General features: G+C 39.7%; 2 protein-coding genes across 3 annotated transcripts in view; one reads left to right on the plus strand and one right to left on the minus strand.

Annotated features, from left to right (window-relative positions):
* The window catches only part of iqgap2 (IQ motif containing GTPase activating protein 2), a 38317-nt gene that overhangs the window by 9760 nt on the left and 1643 nt on the right, over window positions 1-26914 (minus strand). The window contains exons 2-26 of one of the 2 annotated variants that reach the window (XM_028577168.1): window positions 25247-25346; window positions 16984-17140; window positions 15751-15828; window positions 14448-14524; window positions 12409-12476; window positions 11495-11608; window positions 11195-11373; window positions 10172-10259; window positions 9776-9939; window positions 8988-9075; window positions 8592-8755; window positions 8271-8431; window positions 7803-7927; window positions 7466-7629; window positions 4374-4400; window positions 3983-4073; window positions 3072-3239; window positions 2776-2918; window positions 2446-2616; window positions 1998-2081; window positions 1668-1739; window positions 1506-1575; window positions 642-850; window positions 297-446; window positions 13-176 (exon numbers count right to left, since the gene is read on the minus strand). In XM_028577168.1, coding sequence (XP_028432969.1) covers window positions 13-176; window positions 297-446; window positions 642-850; window positions 1506-1575; window positions 1668-1739; window positions 1998-2081; window positions 2446-2616; window positions 2776-2918; window positions 3072-3239; window positions 3983-4073; window positions 4374-4400; window positions 7466-7629; window positions 7803-7927; window positions 8271-8431; window positions 8592-8755; window positions 8988-9075; window positions 9776-9939; window positions 10172-10259; window positions 11195-11373; window positions 11495-11608; window positions 12409-12476; window positions 14448-14524; window positions 15751-15828; window positions 16984-17140; window positions 25247-25346 — 3076 coding nt within the window. The remainder of the gene's footprint in view (window positions 1-12; window positions 177-296; window positions 447-641; window positions 851-1505; window positions 1576-1667; window positions 1740-1997; window positions 2082-2445; window positions 2617-2775; window positions 2919-3071; window positions 3240-3982; window positions 4074-4373; window positions 4401-7465; window positions 7630-7802; window positions 7928-8270; window positions 8432-8591; window positions 8756-8987; window positions 9076-9775; window positions 9940-10171; window positions 10260-11194; window positions 11374-11494; window positions 11609-12408; window positions 12477-14447; window positions 14525-15750; window positions 15829-16983; window positions 17141-25246; window positions 25347-26914) is intronic. The other variant, XM_028577170.1, reaches the window with a different exon arrangement.
* On the plus strand, window positions 5065-8110 carry f2rl2 (coagulation factor II (thrombin) receptor-like 2). The gene is made up of 2 exons (XM_028577172.1): window positions 5065-5398; window positions 5811-8110. The coding sequence occupies exons 1-2, from the start codon at window positions 5335-5337 to the stop codon at window positions 6851-6853; spliced, it is 1107 nt and encodes a 368-aa protein (XP_028432973.1). The 5' UTR covers window positions 5065-5334; the 3' UTR covers window positions 6854-8110.

Consider the following 26914-nt stretch of genomic DNA (forward strand, 5'->3'; position numbering starts at 1 on the left):
TGCAGCGCTCACTTGATTTCCTCCTCTAGAGCAGTCTTGAAGAGTTTGAGCAGCAGGTATTCCTCTCTCTGGTTAGAGGCGTAGTTGTACAATGTGAAGACCACAGTGTCCATAAACTTAGTGGACTTGTTTTGAGGCATCTGGAAGATCAGCTTTGCCAGGTAAGGTGGATTGGTCTAAAGTGGAGGGAAAGAAAAGGAGTAGCATACAGTGTGTCTGAAACTGCACCTTGACATCCTATTAAACCTTTTAAGCTGAGTAGATGCAAGTAGTAGTTTAAGACATTTTTGTATTACCTGCAGCAAGTAAAAGAGATGTTGGTAAGCCTCCAGTTTCCTTCTTTTGCCTTTACTTAGACCCTTGATACCCAGTCTGTCTCCTGTGGTCAAGTCCTCTTTACTCGCTTTATTTTTCTTGTTCATTTTCTTATTATGGGACACAACATCCTTTTCAAAGAAATAAATACCAAATGAGTTAAGCAACCAAACTGGACAGAGACATTAGAGGAATTTAATAACAGTAAGTGCTACTGTAAGAGCCTTTACCTAAAACGTGTGCCATTACCAAGCTATAAATGATGTCAACCAACATTAAATCATGGTATATCTTTCCTTATACACATAAAAGCAAGGGTTGCCAACCTGCAGAGTAATTCTGTTTTTCACCAGCAGTCCAATCTTTATGTCCATCAGGTTCAAGTCTTTCTCCATCTGCTGATTGGAGCGAATATTGGTGACCACTTCTTCCCTAAGCCGTGTCACTTCCTGCTCTTCCTGAAGGTCCAGGGCGCTCTGCTCCAACAAGTGAACAAACTTACGCACCACTGACAGAGGAGGATCCTTGGCCCCAGCTAAGATTCGGCATACAAGAAAATCAGCTAAAGCACTGGTCTTTCATACATTCACACACACATGTAATGACATTTGTTTTTTTACAATTTCCCCAACAAGTGTTACGTTCATTTTGATTTTTATATTTCACTATTCAATTCAATTTCACTATTCAATTTCACTATTATTCTTATATTTTACTATTTAAATTTTGTTATTTATACTGTCAACTGAGAGCTGCTAAGCGGGTTCATTGTTGTGAAACAATGACAGATTATATTCTAAATTTGTATTGTGGCCTGGGCAATACAGACAAATTCAAAAATCTTAGAATTTTTGGGCAAATACTTTAATATCAATATATAAGTATCAAAATACTGTGACTTTAATTTAGGAATGGTAATAGTGGCTTTCAGACAATTCACATATACATACAGAGGAAAATTTGGAAAAAGAAATTCATAAGTAATGCGAGTATGAGGACTAAACTAGTAGAGCAAACAGACCGATAAAACAAAAAAAATAGTGACACCTAACTAGAATGCATCCTTTAAACCAGGAAAATACTCATTAAAACTAACGTTGAAATATGCACATAATCAAAATAAATCACAATATTGATATTATATCAATAAAACTCTGCTACAGGAGTGTACAATGCTTTTTTTGACTCACTTAGGGTTCTGTAATCATCTCTGGCTTTGTTGGCCTTTAGAAAAGCCTGGATTTTCACAATTTCTTTTTCCTAAACACACAGATAGCAGTGAGTCTTACACAACGTGAAACAAACCCAGAAGATGCTGCTCAGTGATGTAGTCTGACTGAAGTGGTACTCACATGATCTTTGAAGAACCGCAATCTCTGATTGTATTTACGTTTGGCTTTCCACATTTTCACCACAGCCTGGATCTAAAACACCAGTGTTTTATGTCAGGTCTTTGATACGGTAGCTGTGTTATTAAGGTTAGGTACATGCAAATGAATTTAATAAATGTTTACAAATGCCAGCTAAGATGGTTATTGTAGTTTGTGGCGGATCATTTTCAGAGACAGTGATAAAGCACTCATTTACAAGAAGAGGGTGCATAGCTTCAGAGTTGTCTAGTCATTCAATAACTATACTTTTTACCAGATTCTTTTCATAAAAAAAGGAAAACAATGTATTACCTTGACAACCGAAGCAACATTTTTCTGAAGAAAATTCATCCTGCTTTTGTACATTTTCTTCTGTTTGTAACCTCTCCAGGAGGCCTGCAAAAAAAGGAAAAAATGTGATCCAACATTTATGCGCATGCTACAAGTTGTGTTTTACATGCTTGATACCGGAGCATGGATTATTAAACTTGGGTAGTCAATAATTTTCAAAGGTGTTGTCTTTGAGGTATTGTTACTGCTCTAAATAAATATTTTACATGCTTTTCTGGTTTTGGATTTTCTTTAAAGAATGATGCAAACATAAAAATATATAGTCAGTATACAGTTTGTAAACTACAGTACATTTTAATCTTTTTGCATGGCCATCTCTATCAATTTATTACTGCTGACCACAGACGCAATACGGATCTCTGAAGTTGATCTGATTTCTGATATCAAATCACTATTCACAGTTCACTACCTGCAATTTGACAACATGTGGTTCTTGCTGGCGTAGATACTCCATTCTCTGGGCGTGCTTTTTCCTGACCAGGTAACCTCTGATCCTCGCCTGCAGCTGGGTCACCAGGGATTCATTGGCCATCCATAGTTGTTCCCGGTTATATTCTGCAGTCAAACTGCTGACAACACCCTAAGGGGAAAAGGCATGTTTTAAATTGGTTCAGGTTGAAAAAAGCTTATATAGTGGAAACATTATCTGGTCAAATTAATAGTCATTTCAAAAGTAGGAAATCATCCCACCATTGGGATACAAGTATGTTTACACAAGATTACATAACAGCAGGGGTACCTGGATTTCATCTTTACTGAGCTGGCCACCCTTGTGTTCAAATCCTTCTGGCTCCTCCCAGGTGCCCTGTCCAGTCTCCAGGTTATAGTAGTAGTCATATCTGTCCTTGATGTAATGTTTTACCCACACACTATCAGTGGCACCTGGAGGAAACCAAAAAATGCTCCTTTAGACACAGTCAGACAATGTCATATTGAAACCCAAATCTAAAATTCAGGAGACTTCTCACTGTATGTATCAATTTCTTAAACACTGAGCTTCCTTTCTTGTTGTACTTGTGCAGTAAGTCAAGTTACCTTTAGAAGCACTGTTTGTTTGTCTCTGTGCCAGTTCAGCCTGGTATGCGTCAGCACATTCAGGGAGCACCGCTCTCAGTCCTGCTCTGGGAACTTGCAAAGCCTGCAGTGTATTCTGAGAGTCCCCCTCGGCCACTATCACGTTAAGATCAGCGAGTGCTCCTGCCACTAGCAACGTAAACAAGATTGAACCAAATGAGCAGTTGTTCCGTCAAATATGAAAACAGCACAGTAACCGCAAAGTAAAGACTAGTGAGTGAGTAAGGGATCATCCACAACAAGAGCAAGAACATCCCAAACCACTATCTATCTATCTATCTATCTATCTATCTATCTATCTACATACACACACACACACACACACACACCTTTATTGCATCTATTCGTTATGTTATGAAGTGCTTTCAGTTTTATAAAATAATTAATATGAAACAATTTGTAGTACATAGTCTTTGAGCCATAACAACATTAAATTATGTTTTATATATTATATTTTAATATCAAACATCCGTAATAAATGAAAAATAAGCTGAACTGCCACATGGCAGAGCAGGTCTAAGAGAAAATATCTGCAGAAAAGGAAAAATAAATACTGTCACATGCCTACATGCAATCAAAATGCAAGTATTGTTTACTCATGGTTTGGGTCATTATGCTCCTTAAATAAAACCATAGTGTTGGCAATATCAACCTTGCAATAAAGTAATCAAGTAAGTAAGAGGAGCTGTAGTCTAGTGACGGCTGAAAAAAAGCTACTATCAGATGCGTGGTAATCTAAAAAATAATGCACATCCTCTGGACAATCAGAATCTAGTACTTAATCAGCTCATCGTTTAACAAAAAATTAACCAAACCTGAATCACCTATTGTTTAATTACTTAGGTTATGGATGAGTGAATTTAAACTCATACATTTGAGAGCCTCCTCTTCATCCTGATTGGCTGTGTGTATGGCCTCTTGGATTTGGTCCAGCCACAGTACTGCAGACTCGTCTCCAGAGCTCTACAATCAGGTGAAAGCGCAATATGACTTATATGCTTTTCTATTAGTAGAGTACACCTCAGACACACAAGGCATTGTTCACGCGTAGTTGCACAATACTAACGTGATATCAAATGATAAGTCTTTTGAAGCAATTTTAGTCAAAACATTCATCATGGCCAAGGTTAGAAATTCTTGTAGTTACAGTTACATCAACAAGTTAGTATTGTGGAGATTTTGCTCTGCGGCAGTAGCACTTTATAGCAACACTGATTACCAACACTACACAAGCTTAGAGCAATGGCAAAGAATAGAAAGTACCATTTCCCCTGTGTCCAGAGGTAAGATCTAGAGAAAAAGAAAAAGTGTCAATGGTTGACAATAGTTATACTACAAACATATTCTCGCCCCCACTCAATCAACCACTTTGTACTAAAAAACAGACCCTGACAATATAACATCACAACAACTACAAAGAATGTTTATTCAGCCTGACTGTTGTATTCCTTCTCCGGCTAATTTTAGAGAACTCTGGTGCGGCCCGGGGAGTATCCCTGACCACAGGGCTAACAGGAAGGAAGTCACCATCACAACACACTGAGCAGACTAAAAGCAGCTTTCTTGTTTATATCTGCATCTGACCAATGATTTCCCATGGCAGGGTGAGTCTTGCTGACAAACAGTTATGGGAATCACAGTACAATTACTATAACACATCCATGATCTAATTCCTGTATAATATGATAGTGTTAGAAAAATAGCATACATTTTCAAACAGATGCAGAATCTTACAATATCCCAAAACATGTGTGAGTACTCAATTCCATAACCAGGCTGATCAACACAACCATCACCCTCAAATGACTGCAAAAGCCAAATCACCTTTAATACCAAAACCAAAATAAGCTAACCACAATACAATACTTATTGTAACAGGAATCAGTGGTTTGAGTCACAGCTGCATAAACCATTGGGCAGTGTCCTCTCGCCCCAGTGAGTCAGTGGTGGGTTACTGACGCAGGCAGAGGGGAATTCAGTTTTCAAGCTTGGACAGGAAACGTGCTCACTGCACCGTACAAACAGACAAGCGCCCACATACAGTACACTAACGGGAAGCTAGGCTTGAGTACAGACCGTTATCAGTTCTACTGTCGCGCTGCAGAAATGCAAAACAGCAAATTTCACAGGTGGAGAACTCCGACATTTCTTGAACAGAAGCAACAGCGAGAGGGGTGAGGACAAGAAAACCTTTACAACTCAAGGACGCAGACTGGAGGGTGATATGGCCGACCTAGTGCCAGGACTACTCATTTGTTTGATGGCAGTTCAGACCATTCAGCATGAAGGCAAGTTTATTAAATTACTATAAGTTTACCAAAAGGATAAATGCATTTATTTTTAAAGTCAGGGTCCAAAATAAGATATTTATACTTAAAATATTAAGCTTTTTGATTAAGGGTTAATTTCCCAACTCAAAGTTAAAAAACACAGGTTTAACTATTTTAGTACAGCTGTAAATACAATACAAACTGGCAAAATGAAAAACATTGCAATAAAAACCATTTAATGATGCAAAAGTTTATGATAGAAATGGTTTTTTTTGCAAAAAAACAAGATATAAAACTAGAAAATCTTTAAATGACAGACAGATAGCATGATTAACTACACTTTCTGTTTTAGCATCGTTTCAACTGTATTCTTATTATTAAACTGAAGTTCCTTTAATGCCAAAAACATTGTTTTTCTATCCGTTTATAGGAAATAGGACCAAAACTAATATGCTACCTGGTGTGATACCAAAAACCTTCAAGGGGAGGCTGTACAAACCCAATCAAACAAACCAGCTCTATCCCAGCACAAACCCTTGGCTCTATGTGAACGCGGAGGACCCAGTGACAGACTATACCACAGGAGTCCTCAGCACCAGGGTCATACCTTCATCATACATCCTGGCTATGCTGGTGGGTATCCCCTCCAACGTCTACATTCTGACCTTCCTCCGACTGAAAACAAAGTCCTTGTCCACGGTAGTTCTTTACCTGAACCTGGCTTTGTCCGACCTGCTGCTGCTACTTTCGCTGGCGGTGCGTGTTCACTACCACTTCAACGGGAATAATTGGATATTTGGGGAAATCTCCTGCCGGTTTATCACAGCCTTGTTTTATGGCAATGTTTATAGTTCAGCTCAAACTATAGCTTGCATCAGTCTGAAGCGCTACCTGGCTGTGGTCAGACCGTTTTTGTACAGAAGGCTGGCTAAGACTACGCTGGCAGTGTGGACGTGCTTGGTTGTCTGGTTCCTGTTCAGCGCTGCTATTGTGCCTGAGCTCCTGGTCAGGCAGACCTACCACGTTACCCAGCTGGGAGTCACCACCTGCCATGATGTACTTCCCCTAGAAGAAAATTCCCATTACGCGCTGGTGCCATACAGGCTCATGATGGTTTGTCTGGGCTTCATAGTGCCCTTCCTGATTTGTATCTATGCCCATGTGGCAGTAGTATACCACCTAGGGCAATCTTGTTGTGACTGGAAACCTTTCATCAGGGTCAGCACTCTAGTTATCATCATCTTTGCCGTGTGTTTTTTGCCAAGTGGTATCCTGCATATCGCCCACTACATCCGCCTGTTTTCCGGTGGGGATGACAGACTGTATGGATACTACAGAGTAGCAGTGTGTCTCTGCTGCTTCCATAGTTGTCTGGATCCCTTCCTGTGTATGCTCATTTCAAAGATGGCAGCCTCAGAACTACAATTCATCTCCCTCCGCGGGATACCTCAGAGGTCAACTGTTATGACGTGAGACTGGATGTGTTTGCACAGAAAAAAAACTTCTCCTTGCTGGACCATTGTTAGGAACAAGCAAGGAAACACAAGCCCAGGTACACAGATAGGAAAGTTAAAACTAGGAAAGTTAAAACTGTGAATTTAACAGGGTGATACTGCAGTCTCCAAAACAACACCAAGCTCTGTGAAGTTTTAGGAATATGAGGATCAGGAAGGGAACATTTAGACGGTGAATATACAAGCCTATCATGTCAACCCAGCCAAACCTCAGATCGGGAAACCGTTTGCTTGATGACACAGAATCAGGTTGACTACAATAATTTTCTCTTTGCCTTGTTACAACTCAGGATCAAATAATTAAAAAAATATCCCAGTTTGTAATTACATGTATATGTACATAAACGTTATAAATTAACATTAAGCTATTCAGGTCCATAATGATGCAGTAATGTAATGTCAGGGATGAGAGTCTGCTGTGCAAATCCAATATAACTAGTGATTAGAATGAGATAAAGTTTTGACATGCATTGACAACACTGGTTTTTCATATTTTGCACTTTCAGGATGTGAGAGGCAGACTTTTTTTTTTTTTAACATAAATGTTTGCAAAAATCTAGAGTCACAATACCTGGCAGATGAGTTGCTTGGTATATTGTAGGACATCATGGTAGTGTTTGGCAGTGGCTGGGTTCACCCCTGCCAACTTGGCCGTAGGGAGTAGCAGGGCTGCAAGTGTCTGCTGATGATCACCGGAGTTGAGCGCCTCATTGATCTCAGCTATAGCTATGACGCCTGGAAGTAAAAGACAAGAACCATTTGACACTTGAGCCGTCAATGCGTTTCATTTATGTGGTGTTGAAAAAAAACTAAAATAAAATAACGTTTGAAACTGACGGCTTAAAAAGACTTCCACATCCACAAGCTATACAACGTTAAACAACCAGAAATCTACAAGACTTTCTTACGTTCATGCTCCTCGTGGACCTGAACGTTGACTGTGTCGATGCATTTCTGAACGTCATTCCAGGTGAGGAACTCTTGGCCCTTGGCAAGAGCCTCGCCTCGTAGTTTGATAAGAGTGTCAGCATACCTGAAGGAGAGGTCCATGGAGAAGTTCAACAAAGTTTCATGACATTTAATGGACCACTACACGTCAGCCCATTCTAGTGCTTGCAAAGTAAAAGTGGAAAGATACCTACAGTGGAGTGATATGCAACCTTAAGACATGTAACATGCCTGTAACTTTTTAATAAAATTAATTTTTTGCTTTTCATTGCTTAATCTACCTCCATACTTCAACTTCAATGAGACACAGTTGCAGAAACATCAAAACAGTAATCATGAAAGAACAAACTCTCCACCAGCATCAATAGACGTGACAGCAAGGTGATTCGGGGTCTAAGGTTAACTAGAGAACAACTCAGCCATTTTACCTGTTTAGGTTGTCTTGGTCCATGTTGGTGAAGCCCAGTGGAGAGTCCGTTAGTTGCTCAATCACAGCCTGGGGGTCTTTGGTGTCCAGCACCTCATTCAGCACTGCTACAGCTGACAGCATCTCAACAGCTACACTCAGCTCCTCGTGGCTCAAGCCAGACTAAAAACATACAGTAAAAAGGTCTGAATCACATTCATGAAGCAACCTTTAACTGCAGTATATGTATAACACTGACCTCCCCTATAATTGTAAGCATATCTTTATCAGCATGTGGGTCCACACATGTTAAAGAGTCAAAATTGCAAATATGATGTCTCACCCGCCCCCCTTGTAGCTGCAAACTGAAAAGCTCAGTCTGATAGAGGTTGGCAGCAGTTTGGTAGACAATTGGCAGTTGTGCCTCAGGGTTCATGAGCTCCTCCGCCGTCTCCACTGCATTGCCAAGACGAATGGCTGTATTGATCCCTGCAACTGCCTTGAGTTCTGGTCAAGAAAATTATCACAGAGAGTCATGTCTTGCAGATAACCAAAGGTAATATGCTGAAATGACTTTGGAAACCCCACATTAAAGTTGTATCATGAACTGTACTGTGCAATGGAACATAGACTCTACATGTGTGCTTTGAGAATCTTGCTAGCGGGTACATATGTGATTTTCAACTGACCAGTAACTATGTGTTAATAAACATCTATGGTAAGTAAAATAAGTGCTTACTTCGTTTCTCTGCCTCAGCAAAGTCATTACAAGAGCTGACAACTCTATGAATCTCCTCTTTGTCCATCATCACGGCCCTGCCTCCATCCTGCAACACAAAGATGAGAGTACACTACAGAGATACCACTAAGATCCCATGATTACTCAGCATGTTTTAATGCAGGGCCGTGGAGGGCAAAGTGTCTGTTGGTGTCCATTCCAACTGAAGTTACGGTGGTTGATTAGTATTTCTCTGAAGGTGTTGAGGTCCACCCCCCCCCCTCTCTTTTCTACAACAGCTGGGTATTTTTGGCATACTGGGGATTTTGCTTTTGTTTGCATACTGCATTTTGGTCAAATTAGTAATACTGCTAGTATGGTAGGCAGTTTCAAATACAGCCAGTGTCTTCACTGCCTGAGTAGTGAAAGCAGCTACAGTCCATCAGCCAGTGAAGTGCTGTGTGCTCTCAGCAGTATTTAAAAATTGAAGTTGGTCCGCTTTGTCAGATGGACAAATGTAAAACAGAAAAATGTCCAGTTTAGAAAGCCAATACTGCAAATGTGTATGATTTTTTCCTACAGTATTCCACACACACTTCTTTAAACACTTTTCTCTGAGTGAATTAATATGTACTTTGGCCTGTAAGTCATTTTCAACTATGCCCTCCCCCAAGTACCGCTTTTTGTCATTATTGTATACAGGCTTATTTATTTTATACCCTCAACAAGTGCAATTAAATGACTGCTGGGAAAGAAAATCAGAGGTGCTCTGGCTCTTAAGGCCCTGAGTTGGAAACAAATCCGTATACCTTGGATTTATGTTGGCAGTAGGTGGTAAAATGTTCCAGGTACCAGCGACAGTTTGACTCCTGAACACCCAGCAGGGCCAGAGCTTCAAGCCTAAGTGCAGCCAACAGAGCAGACTCATCCTGGGTCGACACCGCTTGATTCACCTGCCTTTCTGCTGCCTGGACTGGAGACAGGAAAAACCAAGACAGACGGAATTTAGGGATAATATGTTTTTCTTTCAAAGTCTTTCAGATAAGTACTGAAACAAACCAGTTTTATATAATTTCTACATATGCATCAAATGCACGAACGCGGTACAAGGAGGGTTTTTTCCATGCCAAAAGGAATGCATTCATGTTGCTTGACAGAATTTTGGGAAAAAGACATAAGTGTCACGTGGGAGGAAAAGTCCTTACTGTTGACAAAGTCAATGCAGCCCTGGATCTCCTGGTGAGTCAGCAGCTCCTCATACACATCTCTTTCTTCGGTAGCAATCGAGGCACGCTAATTGAGGGAGTCAAAGAAAAATAAAATGCATATATACTGTGTGTGTGTGTGTGTGTGTGTATATATATATATATATATATATATATATATATTTTTTTTTTTTTTTTTTTATATTAATTTCAAATAGCATTTGTAATTCGTTCCTGGTCACATACATTTTTTTCCCCCACTCCTACTGATGAAGTTGCATATTTTACATATCACATTTCAACCATTAAGTGGAAATGAACGGCTCTTGTTTGTACAGTATTTGTAAAGAGAAGGGGAGGCAAGATGCTGGATGGTGCGGAGGGTTTGTGTTTGGTGAAGTACAGCTGACAATGCAGCCACTGGAATATGCTGGCAAAGGCTTGTGGAGTGAGTCAGTGCTGGCAATCCCTTTCAGACCTCAGTGTAGATATCTCTTCAGTTGTTATAGTTGTCAGTACATGACACTGCAGTCAGAAACATTGGTTCAGAGCAACAGTCAAGTTTAAATTATGTGCATCACTCAAATTTGGTCTTCATGTTTTATATTCTTCTAGTTTGTAATTTCAGTTCATCGACACCACTTTCAGACCGACACAGAAGGCCAAACATCTGTTTGTGGTCAACCTGAATACATCTACACATGCTGTTAGAACAGGCTTGGGTGAATACAGGCGTGACACTGCATACAGTAGCTTAAGTGGAGTCGTGTTTTTTTTATTTTTTATATTATTTAGTGATGGCAATTTAATGTCACTGATGTTTAAATTACATTTATGTAACGGAATATCTGACCGTCGATTGGTGAGTAGGTAAGCAAGAGAGCAAGCAAGAGAGAAACTAAACAAACTGTGTTACAAAGACCGTGAAACTCTAATTAAGCCATTAATGAACCAAACATTAACATACAAATAAATAATGACACAGACATAGGTGGTCACTGAAGTGTTTGTTAGGCTTCTCACCCTCCCTGAGGATTGATCTTGCTTACGAGCCTTGGCCTGGCTCAGTGTGTCCTGGTAGTCTTGGGCTAGAGCTTCCTGGGTATTCCTTAGCATTGCATTAGGATTATTCAGGGCTCCCATTGTCACAGACGTCTGACCTCTGTCAATCGCCTCATTTATGGCAATCACAGCAGCATGCACTAAGAACAACAGAGTGTGTGTGTGCCGACATTTTAGTGTTGGCCACAGACATTAGGAAACCAACATTAGGAAACAACACAAAATTAGTCCGAGATTTAGTGCGTACGTCAGAGGACTTACAAGCAGCTTCATCCACTGAAAGCTCATTGGCCAGGATTCCTCCAATCTTACTGAAAGCTGGCATTTGAATGCCATACTTTTCCAGCTCACTCCTCATGTTACTGATCTCTTCCTCTAAAAGACAGATATAAAGTCAGTGCAGGGAAAATTGTGGTGTTACAGAGCATAGCATAAATATTTTTTTTTGCTTTGGCACAATCAATCATCGAACGAAAATCTTGATTTTCAAAGCCATTTAATTCTAAATCTTTTGTTTATTTTTCACAACAGTATATGCGGTTTTTCTGATGATCTGTATAACTCTCAGACGTGTTCATTGCCATGCTCACTGTGTAAATCCTCACAAACGCATTTTCCCAAAAGTTCAATTAAAGTTAGTTAAAATTGGGAAAAATCAAAAACTGTTCAGAAGGGATTGAAAAACCCATGTGAGTAAACCCTGATGCTTACTCAGGACAATCAAATGTCAAAAGCTTTGAAGCTTGGTAGTTTGTGTGCCCTAATCAGTCATTTGAATGGCTGCAAGGGATATTTTGATGAACTGAAATTTTGGATAATTTAAACATCTAAATCACAGACAAGAGGTTTATACAAATAGTCATCAAATCATTCATGCTTGAGAGCACATGACATTTTGTGGTTTTTAATTAAATCCCAACAAGTAAAAAAAAAAAAAAAAAATCCACCCACACAAAGAGGATTCTTATTAAATGAACACATGCACAACTAGATGCGTGCACATCAGTATTTCAAAAAGCCCTAAGGCAACATTTATCCTTGATTTTAAAAGCAATTAATAACTTCATTGTTTCTTCTATTGTTCTACAGTAATAGAGGTGCATTTATACACATTCTATATAACGTTTGAGCTTTTATGCTATACATAGGTTTCAGGAGAAGCTTTTTCCTGTTACCTGTGAAGTCTACTTTCCCCAGCAGGTCCTGGATCTGCGGTGCAATGCCCAGTTTGTACAGGTACAAACTGAAATGAACCATAAGATTTAGACCATAAGATTTACACACAAAAGGATAAGGAAGCAACGAGAAGCTTGGACATTCTGATATTGTACAACCTGATATCATGAAACTAAAACTCTATCCATGCCAAACATACACCACAGGGGGGTAGTGTTGGCACACATTACAACAAGCAGATACTGACAGCAGGCAGCTGGCTCAGTCCACCACTGAGCATTGAACTCAACAAGCATGTGGCTGGAAACTTCATAAAACTTTCATCTTCCCGCAGGTACCCGATAAGTGGTAATGAATTATAGATATTTAAGGCAGATCTGGCATTAGCACAGCTCTGAATGGAGCAGCTGTACTAGCTGCCTATTCTGCCCTTTAGTCACAGTGTGTGTGTGTGTGTAAACAAGAACTGCACTCTGTCCTTGGGACACACAGGTTTTTAGACAACTATCTAAACTCCGCTTATACAAAGGGTAATGTTTTAACATGCAAGCAGCTGATTCAGCCTGAGATACACACATAGTAACAGCTGATCGGGATTAATGAAGGTGGCCGATTACCTGACTAGCTTGGAGCAACTAGCTATCTGTGGATTCCCCTTGTTTATTTTCATGTTAGACAACAAATTAAGCCCTACATCTCTACCACTTTGTCAAAAGTTTTTTTAAATGTTCTTTCCTCATTTCATTGTGTTCCCTTTCAATTTTCCACCACACTGAATGTGCAGGAGCATCCGGTGCTTTGCCACCATTGCTGCATTTGTTTGTATCCAGGGAAGCAGAGTATGCACTGGGTCCTTGTGGGACGTAAGCTGGACAAGCAGGAAGGAAGAGCACGTGTGTACATAAGGAGGGAAGGAAACCAATTCTCACAGGACCTGACTGAAACACTACAACAAAGAAAATAATCCAAGCAGCTCACATAACCACTCCCTAAATTTGTGTTTGGCTGACTGGACGGGTCAGATAGATAAAATTGACCCTTCAGTTCATTCAAAGTCAACTCAACTGAAAAAGCAAGGGCATGAAGTTGAAATTCTCAGGCCACCCACGTTATAGTTAGACCACAAACTTTTCTTTTGCAGTATTACAATACTTTTCAAAAACACAAACATGCCCTTTGTGATGAGACTACATGTAAAGAGTTCAGCACTGGAACACCACATTTAATTTACCAGAAAGCCCCTCAATACATGCAGTATAGATGTTTACAGAAGCAGTGTCCAGAGAGTGGTTATGCTCATCAAAAGTGGTTAAAAAAAATAAAAAAATAAAAATAAAAAAAACATATCTGAGTCTAGAAAATAACATTGCAGCAATAGTTGCCTATAGCTAAATGTGTATGAAATGGCTTTGACCCACTTAGGAAAAACCACTAAAAGGTCGGTATTTAACAAGAAGCACTCTGCCGTACCCAAGTAGAAATAACATTTTCCAGTTCCCGTTTCATATCACTTACTAAGTACTATTTTGTTCTCAACATTTAAATTAGAGGTTGAACTTAATGGGAACAAAAAGACATTTGTCATCCTACATATGAGCTGTCCTTAAATGATGTAACTTGAGTACACTGCTGTCTGGATGGCAAAACAACCACTCAAACCTCAAACCTGTCAAAGTCAAACCGAAGAGTGTGACATTGTCTGCCATAACCATCGAGTGAAAGTAAATTAACCCGTTAGTGACAAAGATTATGACTGGACACATAAAAGTCAACATTTACAGACAATTGCAATGCTTGCTAAATCTAAACCTCCTATTAGCTCATAGTTTAATTCTAACCATCTCTATTTCTTTCTTGGAAGTGAAATTGCACGCGACATTCAGGTGTGGCACCTTCAGGAAAAAAAGCAACCAGGTACCCTGCCATTGGGAAAACAAAAGACTGTAGAGACAAGTCAGCAATGTTGCTATCAGAAGTGAGAAATGCATGAAGACTGTGAAGTGAAAACTCACTGTTTTTGGAACCCTTTTATTCTTACCTCAGTGCGTGTATGCAGTATATCACCTTAGGCATGTTTTTGCGATCGTACACATCTGTCGTTTCGGGATAGAATATCTGAAAGCAGAAACCACCACATATATTGGTCACTCTTCTTTTATCAGTGCTCTTTCATCTGCTGCAGCCAAACAGGAGCACAATATTGATAACAATGTTTCATCACATTTTAACCTGTACATCCATGACAAGCAAGGGGTGGACATAATAAAAGGAACAGCTGAAAAATATAATGCAATTCCAGCACTGCAATAAATGCTACCTTTGTGAAGCACATCATTTTCATTACCACAGAGTTCAACACTAGTCACTGGCATCATTTCCAAAATACAGAGGTGTAGTATTTATTGCAGTGCAACCGAATTGTCCTGCATTGCATTTTATTGGTGCTTATGAAGTTTCTCTGTACGTATTTGGTTGTCCTAGTTTTATTTCAAACCGGCATCTTACAAATATTTACTTAATGCCCAAAAACTTTGCTAGCCTTTCTTAACAAACATGTGACATCATACACATATTTACTATAAAGTAGGACACGGTTTTCAAACAGTGGGCCCGCCTTTTCCCTAAAACGTTAGTGTTTTTTTTTTAATCATGTCACAGCACAGCTGAATAATGCTCTCAACAGCATGGTTTTGCTCAAAAACATGGATGGTGTAATAGAGAAAGCTATGGATAAGGTTACGTTATCAGAGTGACAATTCCTAAAAAGGCTATTCATAAAGAACTGCTAAATAAATTACTATAAAAGAGGATCCAAAGAGCCGCACAGAAAAAAGTGGGTATCAAATTTTACCCCATTTTCATTTCCAAGATACACCTCAGTCAAGTCTTTTGTATCTGATGAGGTTGATACCGTTACAATTTCATCTGTCAGTGCTTACATTCTTACAGGTGAATGAATGAATGAATGAATGAATGAATGAATGAATGAATGAGTGAATCATGTCACCAAGATTAAATTATTGTTATTACATTTTCCAGTAACATTTGAGTGTGCAGTACCACACGTTTTGTAGTTGTAGTATCTAATCATGCAAATTATAAAATTAAATTATATATTCTCCTAGTTTAAGATTCTACTGGTGGGATGGATTCTACTCCATCTTAGTTGTAGCTGTAAGATGGTTTCTGACCTCTAATATCAATGATTATGTGCCAACCCTGAGCCAAAGAACACATGACAAAGTCAAGGAATCCCAATTCCATAGTTTTTGTTGCAAAGCATCAACTTGAACAGGACCACTCTGTCAATTTTGTGTGCGTTTGTTGTGCAAGCCCCTTACCTTGGGTAGACCTACTGACTCCATGGCTCTGAGCCACTGCACTGTGTTGTCGGTGTGTCTGAAGTGCAGCCCTTTGCTCTGAAGATAAAAAACAGTAGCACAGACATATAAATGTAGCCATATTATGAGAAAGTGCAGAGAAATGGTTCAAAACTACCACTGCAACCTGAAAAAGATGCACCGATTTATCTGCAGAACATCGGTGTTGGCTGAGATTCGCCTCGTTGACTGTGGCCGATGTTTGTGTTTTTTTGCAGTCGGACTTGGAACAGTCCGCTAGCATATGCTACTACTGCAGCTGCTGATTCGGAGAAGAAGGGCTGGCATGACTCATGACCTAAGAGGTTAAAGGGTGGCATGCACACGTGTGGTTTGTTTACAGTACAAGAAAATGTTGTCCGTGTATCGTATTACACCATGTCAGAGAAAGATCAGCGACATAAACCGCTACCAGCAGGACTCCTTGATAACCACAGCTTTAGAGAAAGGGAGATAATTCAAACAGCGCAAAAGCTGAAGAGATTACTAACAAGGAGATGATGAGATGACGAGCCGTTTCGAGGCCTACATACAGCCCAGTCGTCGTCATTTTGCTAACGTCTGTCTCCCCGAAATCTACGTCGTGGCCACACACATTAATGAGCTACTGGCTTGTGTGAGTATGCTTAGCCTCACAGCACAGTAGATTGACAAAGATTTTTACTTGATAAAAGCAGTGGTATACTCCCAGGATAAAATAGAATCAGAATCAGCTTTAATGGCCAAGGAATTTGACTCCGGCTTTTCGTTGCTCTCAAAGTACATACACAGATATAGACATACAGCTAAAAACAAGGACAACAAACAATATATTAGTATTATTAATATTAACAATATATTAATATTTCATTGCTTTTGTAATGGCTTTTACATTTAATTTATGTTTAACAAAATGTTTTGTTGGGCTATGTAGCCTAAGTACTGATAAGGTTTGTTAACAAGTTGTCAAATATAAATAAAGTCAAGCTCAAGGTCAAGCTAAACATTTTGCTCAGACATTTTTGTAGTAGGCCCTAACACTTGTCTGCCACCTTTCTCCCTTTCCTGTGGAAAAGTGTCAGGGATTGCCTTAAAGATCTGGATCTTCCAGTCTACTATGATGTAAGCTGGTGGAAATTCAAATGTAGTACAACTATGACCTCACCTGAAGAGGGAAGCTAGGAGGAGTATAAATGCAAATGGATGAAGGTGTACCTTAAAGCGGGCCTGATCTCTGTCGTAGATCCTTTTCTCAGACACCATTTTGGGGGCAAAAAAGTTGGCAAGTTTGCCAAGGTAGACACCATTCCTCAGTCCCTCCTCCAGTTCTGTGGTAGGAGGCAAGTCCTCCTCTAGGCAGGCCTCCATCCATCTGAGAGTACACAATATCAACTTCAGAGCAGGCACAGGATTTCCATAAGCATCTCTAGCATTCAAGTCTTTCATACCAACTCAGTGGAAAAGCGCTTTCGAAAGAAGTTACAACATTCTGAATAAATTACTAATTAAAATCTAAGCAAGCATGTTCATGGCATTAAGCTGAGAAGTGGATAACATTTTTAACTACTGCTCAACTAGCTTATATGAATATGAATAAAGAGGAGAAGAAACTACTCTCAACAGTATTGTACAGTAGGAGCTCAACTCATCAAGTGACTGACTAGATTTCCAATGAAATCACCAGGATCTTTAACATGTCAGGCTTCTCTATAATACGAAGCAGCATGCTATGGTTACATTCAGAGTATAAACAAAAAGCAGTCCTCTCCGTTTACCCTGCCACCAAGATTTACTACAGAGTGCAGTGCAATTTATGAGGTGGCTGAATGCCTGAATGTAGTCAGCAAGTCAATATTGGCTTTCCTACACTGTTACCCTTCCGATCCGAGCAAAAAACTAAAGACAGGCCAAGAACACAAATTATAGGATTAAAAAATAATGCCTTGCTGTTATTCATGGCAACTACATTACAGTAGCATATGAAAAAAGCTCTGTATGGAAATCTTATGACAACTTTGCCTTTGATCTATATACTGTTATACAATATGAATGTGATTTTATTTCAAAGTTAGTGAATATACAACCTTTAAACACATTTCTACAGGATCAACTATACTGATACACTCTGAGACACTGTCCACTGACTAACAAAATCTGTAAATTTATTAAAGAGCAAAAGTGTGTAAACAACAAGAGCATTTCAGCTTTAGCCTGAAACCCATAATAAATAAACATTTAACATTAAATGCCATGCTTTCATTTCATTAAAAGAATAACACAGGGCTAGCCAACTCCAAATGTAAAATATTTATTAATTGTGTCAGCGCTGCTATAATTAACTGAAATGTTTTTTGGTTAAACAGAGCAATGTAGGCCAATGTGAGAACTGGGCATTGTTACAGGCAGCACCCACACTGAGCCCAGCATGCTTTAGGAAGGGGGCTGGGGACAGACTTACAGTTTGAGCTTCGGGACCACGTAAAGGTTAAAGGTTAGGCTGTTAAGTGGACAATGTGAGGTAAATAGAGGTTAACAGTGAGTGAGCAAGATATGTAATACTACTTCCATTAGTCTAAAGCCTCAGTGATCACTGGTGAAGGTTTATGAGTTTCACTTCTACGAGATATGGAGAAAATATCAAATATCATGATATTTCTTTTTTTTTTTTAAGATTATTTTTGGGGCTTTTCCCTTTATTTTTGAAAGTGGATAGACATGAAAGGGGGAGAGAGATGGGGGATGACATGCAGCAAAGGGCAGCAGGTCGGACTCGAACCCTGCGCCGCTGCAGGACTCAGCCAAATACCAAATACCTTGAAGCGATATTGCAGCGATATCGTAGGCTTGACAATTGGTGCTTTCACAAAAAATTTACACAATGAAATTTTTATAAATAATCAAAAGTAATGTGGATATAATGACTATGTGGGTAAAGGCAAATAATACAGCAGCTAGAACAGTCTGGTAAGTTCAGAAAGTTACAGAACTTTACTGTAATGCAGCCTTTAAAACCAGGAAAAGACACCACTTATGTCATATCATGATATTACGATATCCAAAACCTAAGATGATCTTTAGTCTCATATCACGATAGATATAATATTGACATATTTCCCAGCCCTAACTTCTGCAAGACAATAGACCTTTTTCACGGCAGACATGTTGACATGTCATAGTAGGAAAAAGCACAGGTGTATTCCAAACCATTAATGATGGCTGCATTCCACTTAGGAGAGGTCCTGGTATTGTGCATGCTGACTCACTGGAATAGCTTACTGGGACACTTGATGGAACTGAGCCATCGTTAAGGTTATCAATTTCAGCTGTGCTTTTCCTACTAGGACAAGTCAAAATGTCTGCTGTGAAAAAATGTCCATAAAGCGTTATGGGAGAAAAAGGTGATTTTTACCTCTACATGGGATAATCACAGAGATGTTGGACACACTTGAATAGAGCATATCTGGTGTATGTTAAAATAATGTTGACCTTCTTTCAAATGTATGCAATTCCCTTTGAAAGGTTCAGGGGTGGCTTCATAGCAGTCTCTGCCAGACTATTTCCAGAGACGTTAGGAAAAATCTATTCCAAAGAGCTAGTAAATGATTTGTGAGCATGGTGAATCATCATGGTCTGAAAATCTGTTACACATTATATTACTGCCTGGAAGTGACAACATATTTACTATTATGGCTACACCTCTTTTCTAACGGTTCAACCCCAAAACCACAAAACTTGTGTGTTAAGTTTTTACCTTTTTGCTCATCGTCCTTCAACTGAATGTATCCTTTGCCAAAGGCAGTGTACAGTGCTTAGTGATTTAGCTTCCTTATTTTTGTTTATGGGTTTCATTCATACCAGCAGCTTCTACCTTTCCGTCTGTAAGCAATATAGCTCTCCCTCCCACATGCATGCACACAGACAACTTGTTTAGGTTAATTAAGGTTGTGTGGGTGCTCAAAGGATTCAGTCTGCCAAAATATGTGTCAGCACATTGAAGGGCAACCACAACACATCATGCACTGTCAACACAAACCCAGGGGAGAGTGTAGGTTAGGCACCTTAAGGGAATAAAGCATCCTTGTAACCAATTATGTCAGCTGATCCTGTAGATAATGCAAGAAGAACTCTGCCATATTTCAGTGTTTTATTAAATGTTAAGTACAGACAGCCACTGCATTTTGCTGTACTATTACACCTATCTCCAACCATAAAAGCCATTAATATTAGAAATAGCTGAATAAGCTGCTTTTTTTATAATATAAAATAATTTCTTCCCACGTGAAGAATGCATTAGTTTACAGGCTCTGGTCAAAGCTCAGGTTTATGGAATAGGGATCAAGAAATAACTATTTGGCTCTCCAGCACGTTATTAAAGATTTGAAGTTAGGAGATGGGAAACGTAAATAGAGCTGCATCAATTACTTGATTAATTGTTAAGTCGACTGACAGACAATTACCATTGTTTAAAAAGGAACACGCTGACTTATTGGGACTTTAGCTTATTCAACCTAACCCCCAGAGTTGGACAAATCCATACGTACCCTTCTTATCTCCGTGTGTGCTGTAAGGCTGTCTGACGGCTCCAGCGGCATCAGGCCAGCACAGAACAAGCAGGTGACTGGTTCCAGCAATCCTACTGCTCCCAATAAGTGACAAAATAACACCAACATGTTCCTATTTACCTATTGCGTTTTGTAGAGTCACAGCGTGTACAAAAAACAACGTAACATGAGACACAGCCATCTTCTAACCGTAAACAAACCGGGAACTATATTCTCAGGCGGAAGAATATAGTACTTGGGCGGAATGATTTGCTTTGCAGCAAGCCTGTCTGAGAGTATGGTTCCCGGTTTGTTTACGGTTAGAAGATGGCTGTGTGTTATGTGACCTTGTTATTTGTACACGCTGTGACTCTACAAATCACAACATGTAAATAGGAACATGTTGGTGTTATTTTGACACTTATTCGGAGCAGTAGGCTAGTTGGAAGCAGTTACCTGCAGGTTCTGTGCTAGGCTAAGCTAATGCTGGTGCCGTCAGACAGCGTTACAACACGCATGGACACGAGAAGGGTATGTATGGACTTGTCTCTGAGGGTTACGGTGAATAAGCTAAACTCCCAATAAATCTTTCCTTTAAGTAAATAAAAAAAAAAATTTATTGAAAAAGAATTGTGAAAATGTGCTGCCTTTCCTACTCATTAGGTATGTAACGTCACATACATTACAGTACATTTTATATGTTGGGGTTTTGGACTATATAAAACAAGACATTTAAATCATAAAATATTCTGTAAATAATTGATAGAGAAAATAATCATTAGTCTAAACTTAAATTAAATTAAAAATTAAATTTAAGCAGTCATTTATGGCATTTTTTGGCCTGCTATCAAGCAGATGCTATTATTATTATTATTATATCAATATCAGTTATCCCTTAACATGAGGTTGCATGTCAGAAAACGCCTCTTTGGCACTAAATGACTATGAAACTGATTCAGACAGACACAAAAGCGTGCTCACACAACCAGACATGTATACGCAACATAGCTTAGTGGCTAAGCCCAACCAGGGTAAAGCAGTAATGCAGATCAAAATCCAGAAAACATTTATCTTATATTTTTACTTTCATATCTCCATAGAAGTCACATAGAAATGGAGAGGATCAAATGCAGAGCATAGTCAAGATAACTGAGGGGAAAAAAGATCTCTGTTTGGCGGGAACGTAGTCAAAGGAACATCCTGCAGGGGTAACAGAGCTCTTCTGTGAAACTTCACTTCCTGTACTTAAAACAATGTTGGGAGAACTTGAAGCAGGACAGGCTAGCACTCCTGTTTACAACCCTCCAAAGCAGGCCTTCCTGTCATTGTCCAATCTGCGACTCACCGGGCAAAACAAAACACAGATTTTTGGACTGATCTACACTCCTTTGCTTTCAGCTACAGTATTTCAGACTACATAGAGTGTCTTCTGAAGTCTTGCGTCATGTAGCTTAGTCATGCTGGTCATGAGTTTGTGTTTGCATGGGTGCCTGTGTGTGTTGAATGAGAGAAATTTAGCATTGTGGTTGGGTAGGGTGTGTCTAAAAAATTATAATATCCTTGACTGAAAAACACATGCTATAGATATTTTGGGGTGGACCTATATCAAACTGAATATATATCTTTTTTAAAAACAAATTGGTATCGGATCTGTGCTCAGTATTGGCCGAAAAATTGGTTTTGGAAGTTTTTCACAGAAGACATTTTGACATGTCACAATAGGAAAAGCACAGGTGTAAATAATGAAATAAATAATGTCTGATTTAATGTAGCTGCTTGAGTTTAGGGTCTTTGTATTATGCATTGCAGCATTTCTTTATTATGTTTTTACTCATGTTAAAGTGCTTATATTATGCTAATTTTCAGGTTCGTATTTGTATTTAGAGGTTGTGCCAGAATGGTTTTACATGGTTTAATTTTCAAAAAACACCATATTGTTGTAGTACTGCACATTGCTGCAGCTCCTCTTTTCACTCAGTGTGTTGAGCTCTCTGTTTTAGCTACAGAGTAAGGCATCTCACTTCTGTACCATCTCTTGGGAGTCGCACATGTGCAGTAGCTAGGTAAGGACTATTAGCTAATCAGAAGCAGAGTATGAGGACATGCCACGCTAGCAGCTAGGCAAGCAATAGGCTCGTTCGAGATGAACTGCGCCTCGCCTGTAAAGCGGACGAGAGCAGGCGGCAGCAGCCGGGGGCGGTGACAAAAGTCCGCTCTCAAGTCGGACAGTTTCCATCCGTTTCCAGCAGCCTTCAGGCTGAACAGGAAGTGACAGAAACACTGGTGGTCCGATTCCAATTTAATACAATTTTATCAGACCCATATATCAGCTTACGTACACAGTCTCCAGTTGTTTTTATTATGACAGATTAGCTGTCAAGATTCTCTACATGTGATCTGTTGCTGATTTAAATTTTCAACAGACTTAGATGATCTGTAATCTCAACCGATTAAGTCTCTCTGACTTCTAAACGTAACTATCAGCCACACAACATGTGTTCTGTACAGAATCAGCTTTTAAATCAGACAAATCGCAGTTAAAATCCCTCCGATTCAAAATCAATAAAAAGTTTATATAAAACATCATCATGTTGAGTCGATTCTGAACCAATCAGCTGAGAGGCCGGCGTTTCTCAGCATGCACTGGGTCCACCTGTGTCCGCCTGGCTCTTGCAGTTGGTAAAAAGCTACTGCGCTACCTGCGTCTTAGAACTGCGGCCGCCTTGGTCTCGTAAGATTATCGTTGCCCACGTGTGCATGACGTCAGAGCAAGTCGGGATCAAATCGGACACAAATCTAACCGGCATGCATTGGGCGCCGATCGCTGGTGATCGATTCTGCGCAGATCTGGCTCATCTCGAACGAGCCTATTATAACGTGTGTTACAAAGGGACGCACGTTTGACACGGAAGTAAAGGCTGGACTACAATAGAGCTGTTTGGAGCAGTTTGTGAACAGTGTTTTCTGTTGGAGATGGTAAGTCCCTTTGGGGTGGACTTTGGGCTTTTTCACTTTGTAAACCTATAACATGTGCAAAAAAACACAATAAAGGAAAGGGAAAAAGCCAAAATGCATAATATGAGCACTTTAACAAAAACATAGGTGGATAATAAAACTATGTCTCATGTAAGATTGTAAGCCAGGTGTACTAAAAAGAGTTACTTCTAAATAGTTGCCTTGTTTCAGTGACTGCTGACTCCTGACCCTAGAGAGTAGAACCTAACCCCATGCGCTCTGTGGTTGACAGCTTCATTAGCAACTGTCTTAATCCTAATCTAACTTGACACCTTTCCTAGAATAGAGGTTCCAGTCCACTATTGACAGTAGAGGTGTTGAAATTAATCAAATAATCGATGCATCGAATCGTGGACATGGACGATGCTGCATCGATAATCAGCAGGCTCATAATCGATTATTTCTGTTTACAATTTCATGTAGGCCTAACAACATTTCTGTTTACATATTCTGTTAGGTTTTGCACATTCTGGAAGTGCCATGTGCTCAGTGCTGTAGTTTTATGTATCCAATTTATTTAGTATTAGAGCACTAAATGTTTTGTTTTTGAAGCTTGAAAATCTATGAATTAAATATCCTACATGGCTTTTATAGAAAAATGTATTTGACGCATCGAGATATCGACATGATGATATTCGTAATCGAATCGGGAGATGAGTGAAGATTCACACCTCTAATTGACAGGAGTGTAGAAAAGTCAGCAGCACTGGGATGGATTAACAGGAAGCTAGAAAGTGAAAGTGTAAACATGTTTTGTATAAGAGTTAAAAAGCAGTCATTTTGAGGTTGCCTGTGGAGGCATTCTAAAGCACCTGTTCCTTAAACGGCCTTAGTGCAGGTGAGCTAGCCTTCCACTAAAGATTTTGAGCACACTACAAAAAGAAAAATGTGTGATAATGTAGGCGTCGCCCGATTATTATGGCTGACTGAATCTGTGCTTAGTCTAGCCTACCTGCCCTTGTATACCCTTATTATCCTGTGACATAAGCAGATATTGTAGGCTATGAAATAGTCTTTACTGAGTCAAAGTGCAAGTTCAGTTGTCAAACAATAATCTGTCAGGAAATGCTGATGTAAATGAGGCTACACACACACTCCAAGAGTGTCCCAAGAAGAAGCATGATTGCCGAATCACCACTAGGCTACAGAGTGCTACAGTAGGTTCACACATCAATTATAAATCCTGGAAATCAATTTGTATGCGACTGGGTGAGATAGTCACAAAATCAGTGCGTTAAAAGAGGCACAATTAAACTTTCTGTTCCTTCCTGCTCCGATGGATGCCCTTGTCGAGAAGACAGGAAGTGGTTTTAGTTTTAACTTTGCACAGGCACCTCACAAGAAAGAGTCTTCATCAGGTTAATGTTGCCTTTTTTTGAAAGAATCTTGTGAAAAGCATTGCAAGCAATTGGAAACCAAACTAAACCTACTGTGAAGATTAACATGAATTTGATTATTTCAGCAATTTAGGACACAAGAGAGCCACTCTTTCCACTCAGTCAGCGGCTCCCATATATTAATCACACACATTCTCATGAATGCTTACAGCTCTGCGTCATCATCTCACATGGATGCTGGTTCTGCCTGTGTCATTACAGCTCCATGCTACTACAAAAAAATATTTAATTGCACACTGCTTTGTTCCCGTATCCATCATATTCCCCTCACTTTCTCTCCGCCACTCAATTTCTCAACCACTCCCTGCCGTTTTTATATCTGCATAACGATGTTCATTAAACAAAACTGTTCTACATGATCAAACATTAAACAAACCTAACCTCTGACCCAAGAACACACCTAATGCAATTCCTTTGAGCTCTCGGAGTTGTAACAAAGTAAACACAATAAAGGAAAGTGGTTCCCTTTAGCATGTTAAGCTCCTCTTATCTTCAAGGTTCTTTCCCTTCATCCTGCCGTCTTACCGTTTGGCCTCTTCCAGATGACACAGGTACTCGTAGGCGATGTTCTGTCGTCTCCTCTCATCCATCTCCTCCGCTGACAGCCTCTCATCATCCTGAATGGCTGAGAAAGGCATGCAAATTCTAAATTATGTCACGGTCATTGTTTCTCATTAGTCAACATACTAGTGTGTTGTGCTTTCTTATTGGTCTTAATCGCACTGATTACAGCAGGACTGGGCCAAATGATTATCATGATATTAAAAGTGTATTTTATGATATTGATATATATGTCACTATGGCAAATGAACTGTAAACTAAAAATCACATAATATGTACAAAGCATCACATGAGACTGAACCTTTTAGGTCTGTAGTAGAAAAACTTAAACAACAAATTAAGATATTCTACATCCATCTTATTCATCTAAACAAACATGCAAGACGGTTAGGTACAATACAACCAATAGACTGAGAGGATCCTTTTTGTTGAAGGATCTTATTTTGACAGTTGAGATTCTGAATGCCCTTTGGAACCTGTACTACATCCCATACCCCAATGAACTCTTGTCTGAGGCAGATGAAACGGCCTTGTCAAAGTGGCCTTGGGGGGGGGGGGTTGTCAGTCGGTCGACTGACAAGTGACTTCTGCTGAGAGTTGACCTTTACCTGCAGCTTAATGAGATCTCCTTCCCCCCCCCCAAACGCTTCTTACCCTGCTCTAATCCAATCAAATCTCTTTATTTCTGGCTGAGTGAAGGGACAGTCTCCGTTTTAAAACCAAGTTTTCTCCCACTGGACCAGGCACGTCCTGGGTTTGATTACAGCCGGCTGAGGTTTCACATTCTGTACTAGGGTGTAGGACATCAAGTAATACTGAAAAATACACATGCCGTTGTGTATACACATATGAGTCAGAGTCAGTCTTATCTTCTCTATGTGGATTATATCAATATTACTACCTCCGCTGTGATGCTGTGAAGTTAAACTTGTTAAACCAGTTGATTTATTAGCCTAAACAATCTAATCCCAATGCCCATGAGGAAGGCAAAAAATTACTCTAGCCTTTGATGCCACTGTGTGCCATGGCCAGTTTAAAATAAAGTCCATAAATGAAGTCAATTCAGCTGTTAACAATATTCCAATTTATCAGTTGGAGAGCTGTAATTCTAATTTAGTGTGGATGTCTTTTGTAGCATTTTATCCCTGTAAATTCTATATCTTATTTATTGAGTTTGGAACAGCAATCTGGAGTCCAAGACATCAAGACACAAGGGAACATTAAAATACATTCAACTCAACTTCGCCTCTACGGGGCTAGCCTGAATCTTTTAAACCTCGCAGGCGCTCTCGGTTAAATTCTGCCTATTCATCAGCCACCTGCATAGACATCCGTTCACTAGGTCTCAATAGAGGCTTGACATAATATTCACGTGTGAGAAGAAACACATGCCAAACACATACACACAAAATGGGGTGTCCAGCCTATTGGGTGAAATGCCCTAACGCCTGATGAGCACAGTATCTGGTCATCCAACCATAAGTGGCACAGCTGTGCAGCTGTGACATGGATGCAAATGTGTACATATGAACACTCATCTCAGAGGTAGAACAGCCCCAGTGCAGCCATTACAAACCTCTACTGACTCACTCGCACACTTCCTGGAAGAGCCTGTACTGCACTGAGCGTTAT

The sequence above is a fragment of the Perca flavescens genome, chromosome 5 (assembly GCF_004354835.1).
Source record: "Perca flavescens isolate YP-PL-M2 chromosome 5, PFLA_1.0, whole genome shotgun sequence".
Lineage (NCBI taxonomy): Eukaryota > Metazoa > Chordata > Actinopteri > Perciformes > Percidae > Perca > Perca flavescens.

Bases quoted from the DNA above. Each gene is read 5' to 3' on its own strand.
- f2rl2 (XM_028577172.1), top strand. From the start codon at position 5,335: ATGGCCGACCTAGTGCCAGGACTACTCATTTGTTTGATGGCAGTTCAG. The intron at 5,399-5,810 runs GCAAGTTTATTA...ATCCGTTTATAG, and splicing joins TCAGACCATTCAGCATGAAG to GAAATAGGACCAAAACTAAT.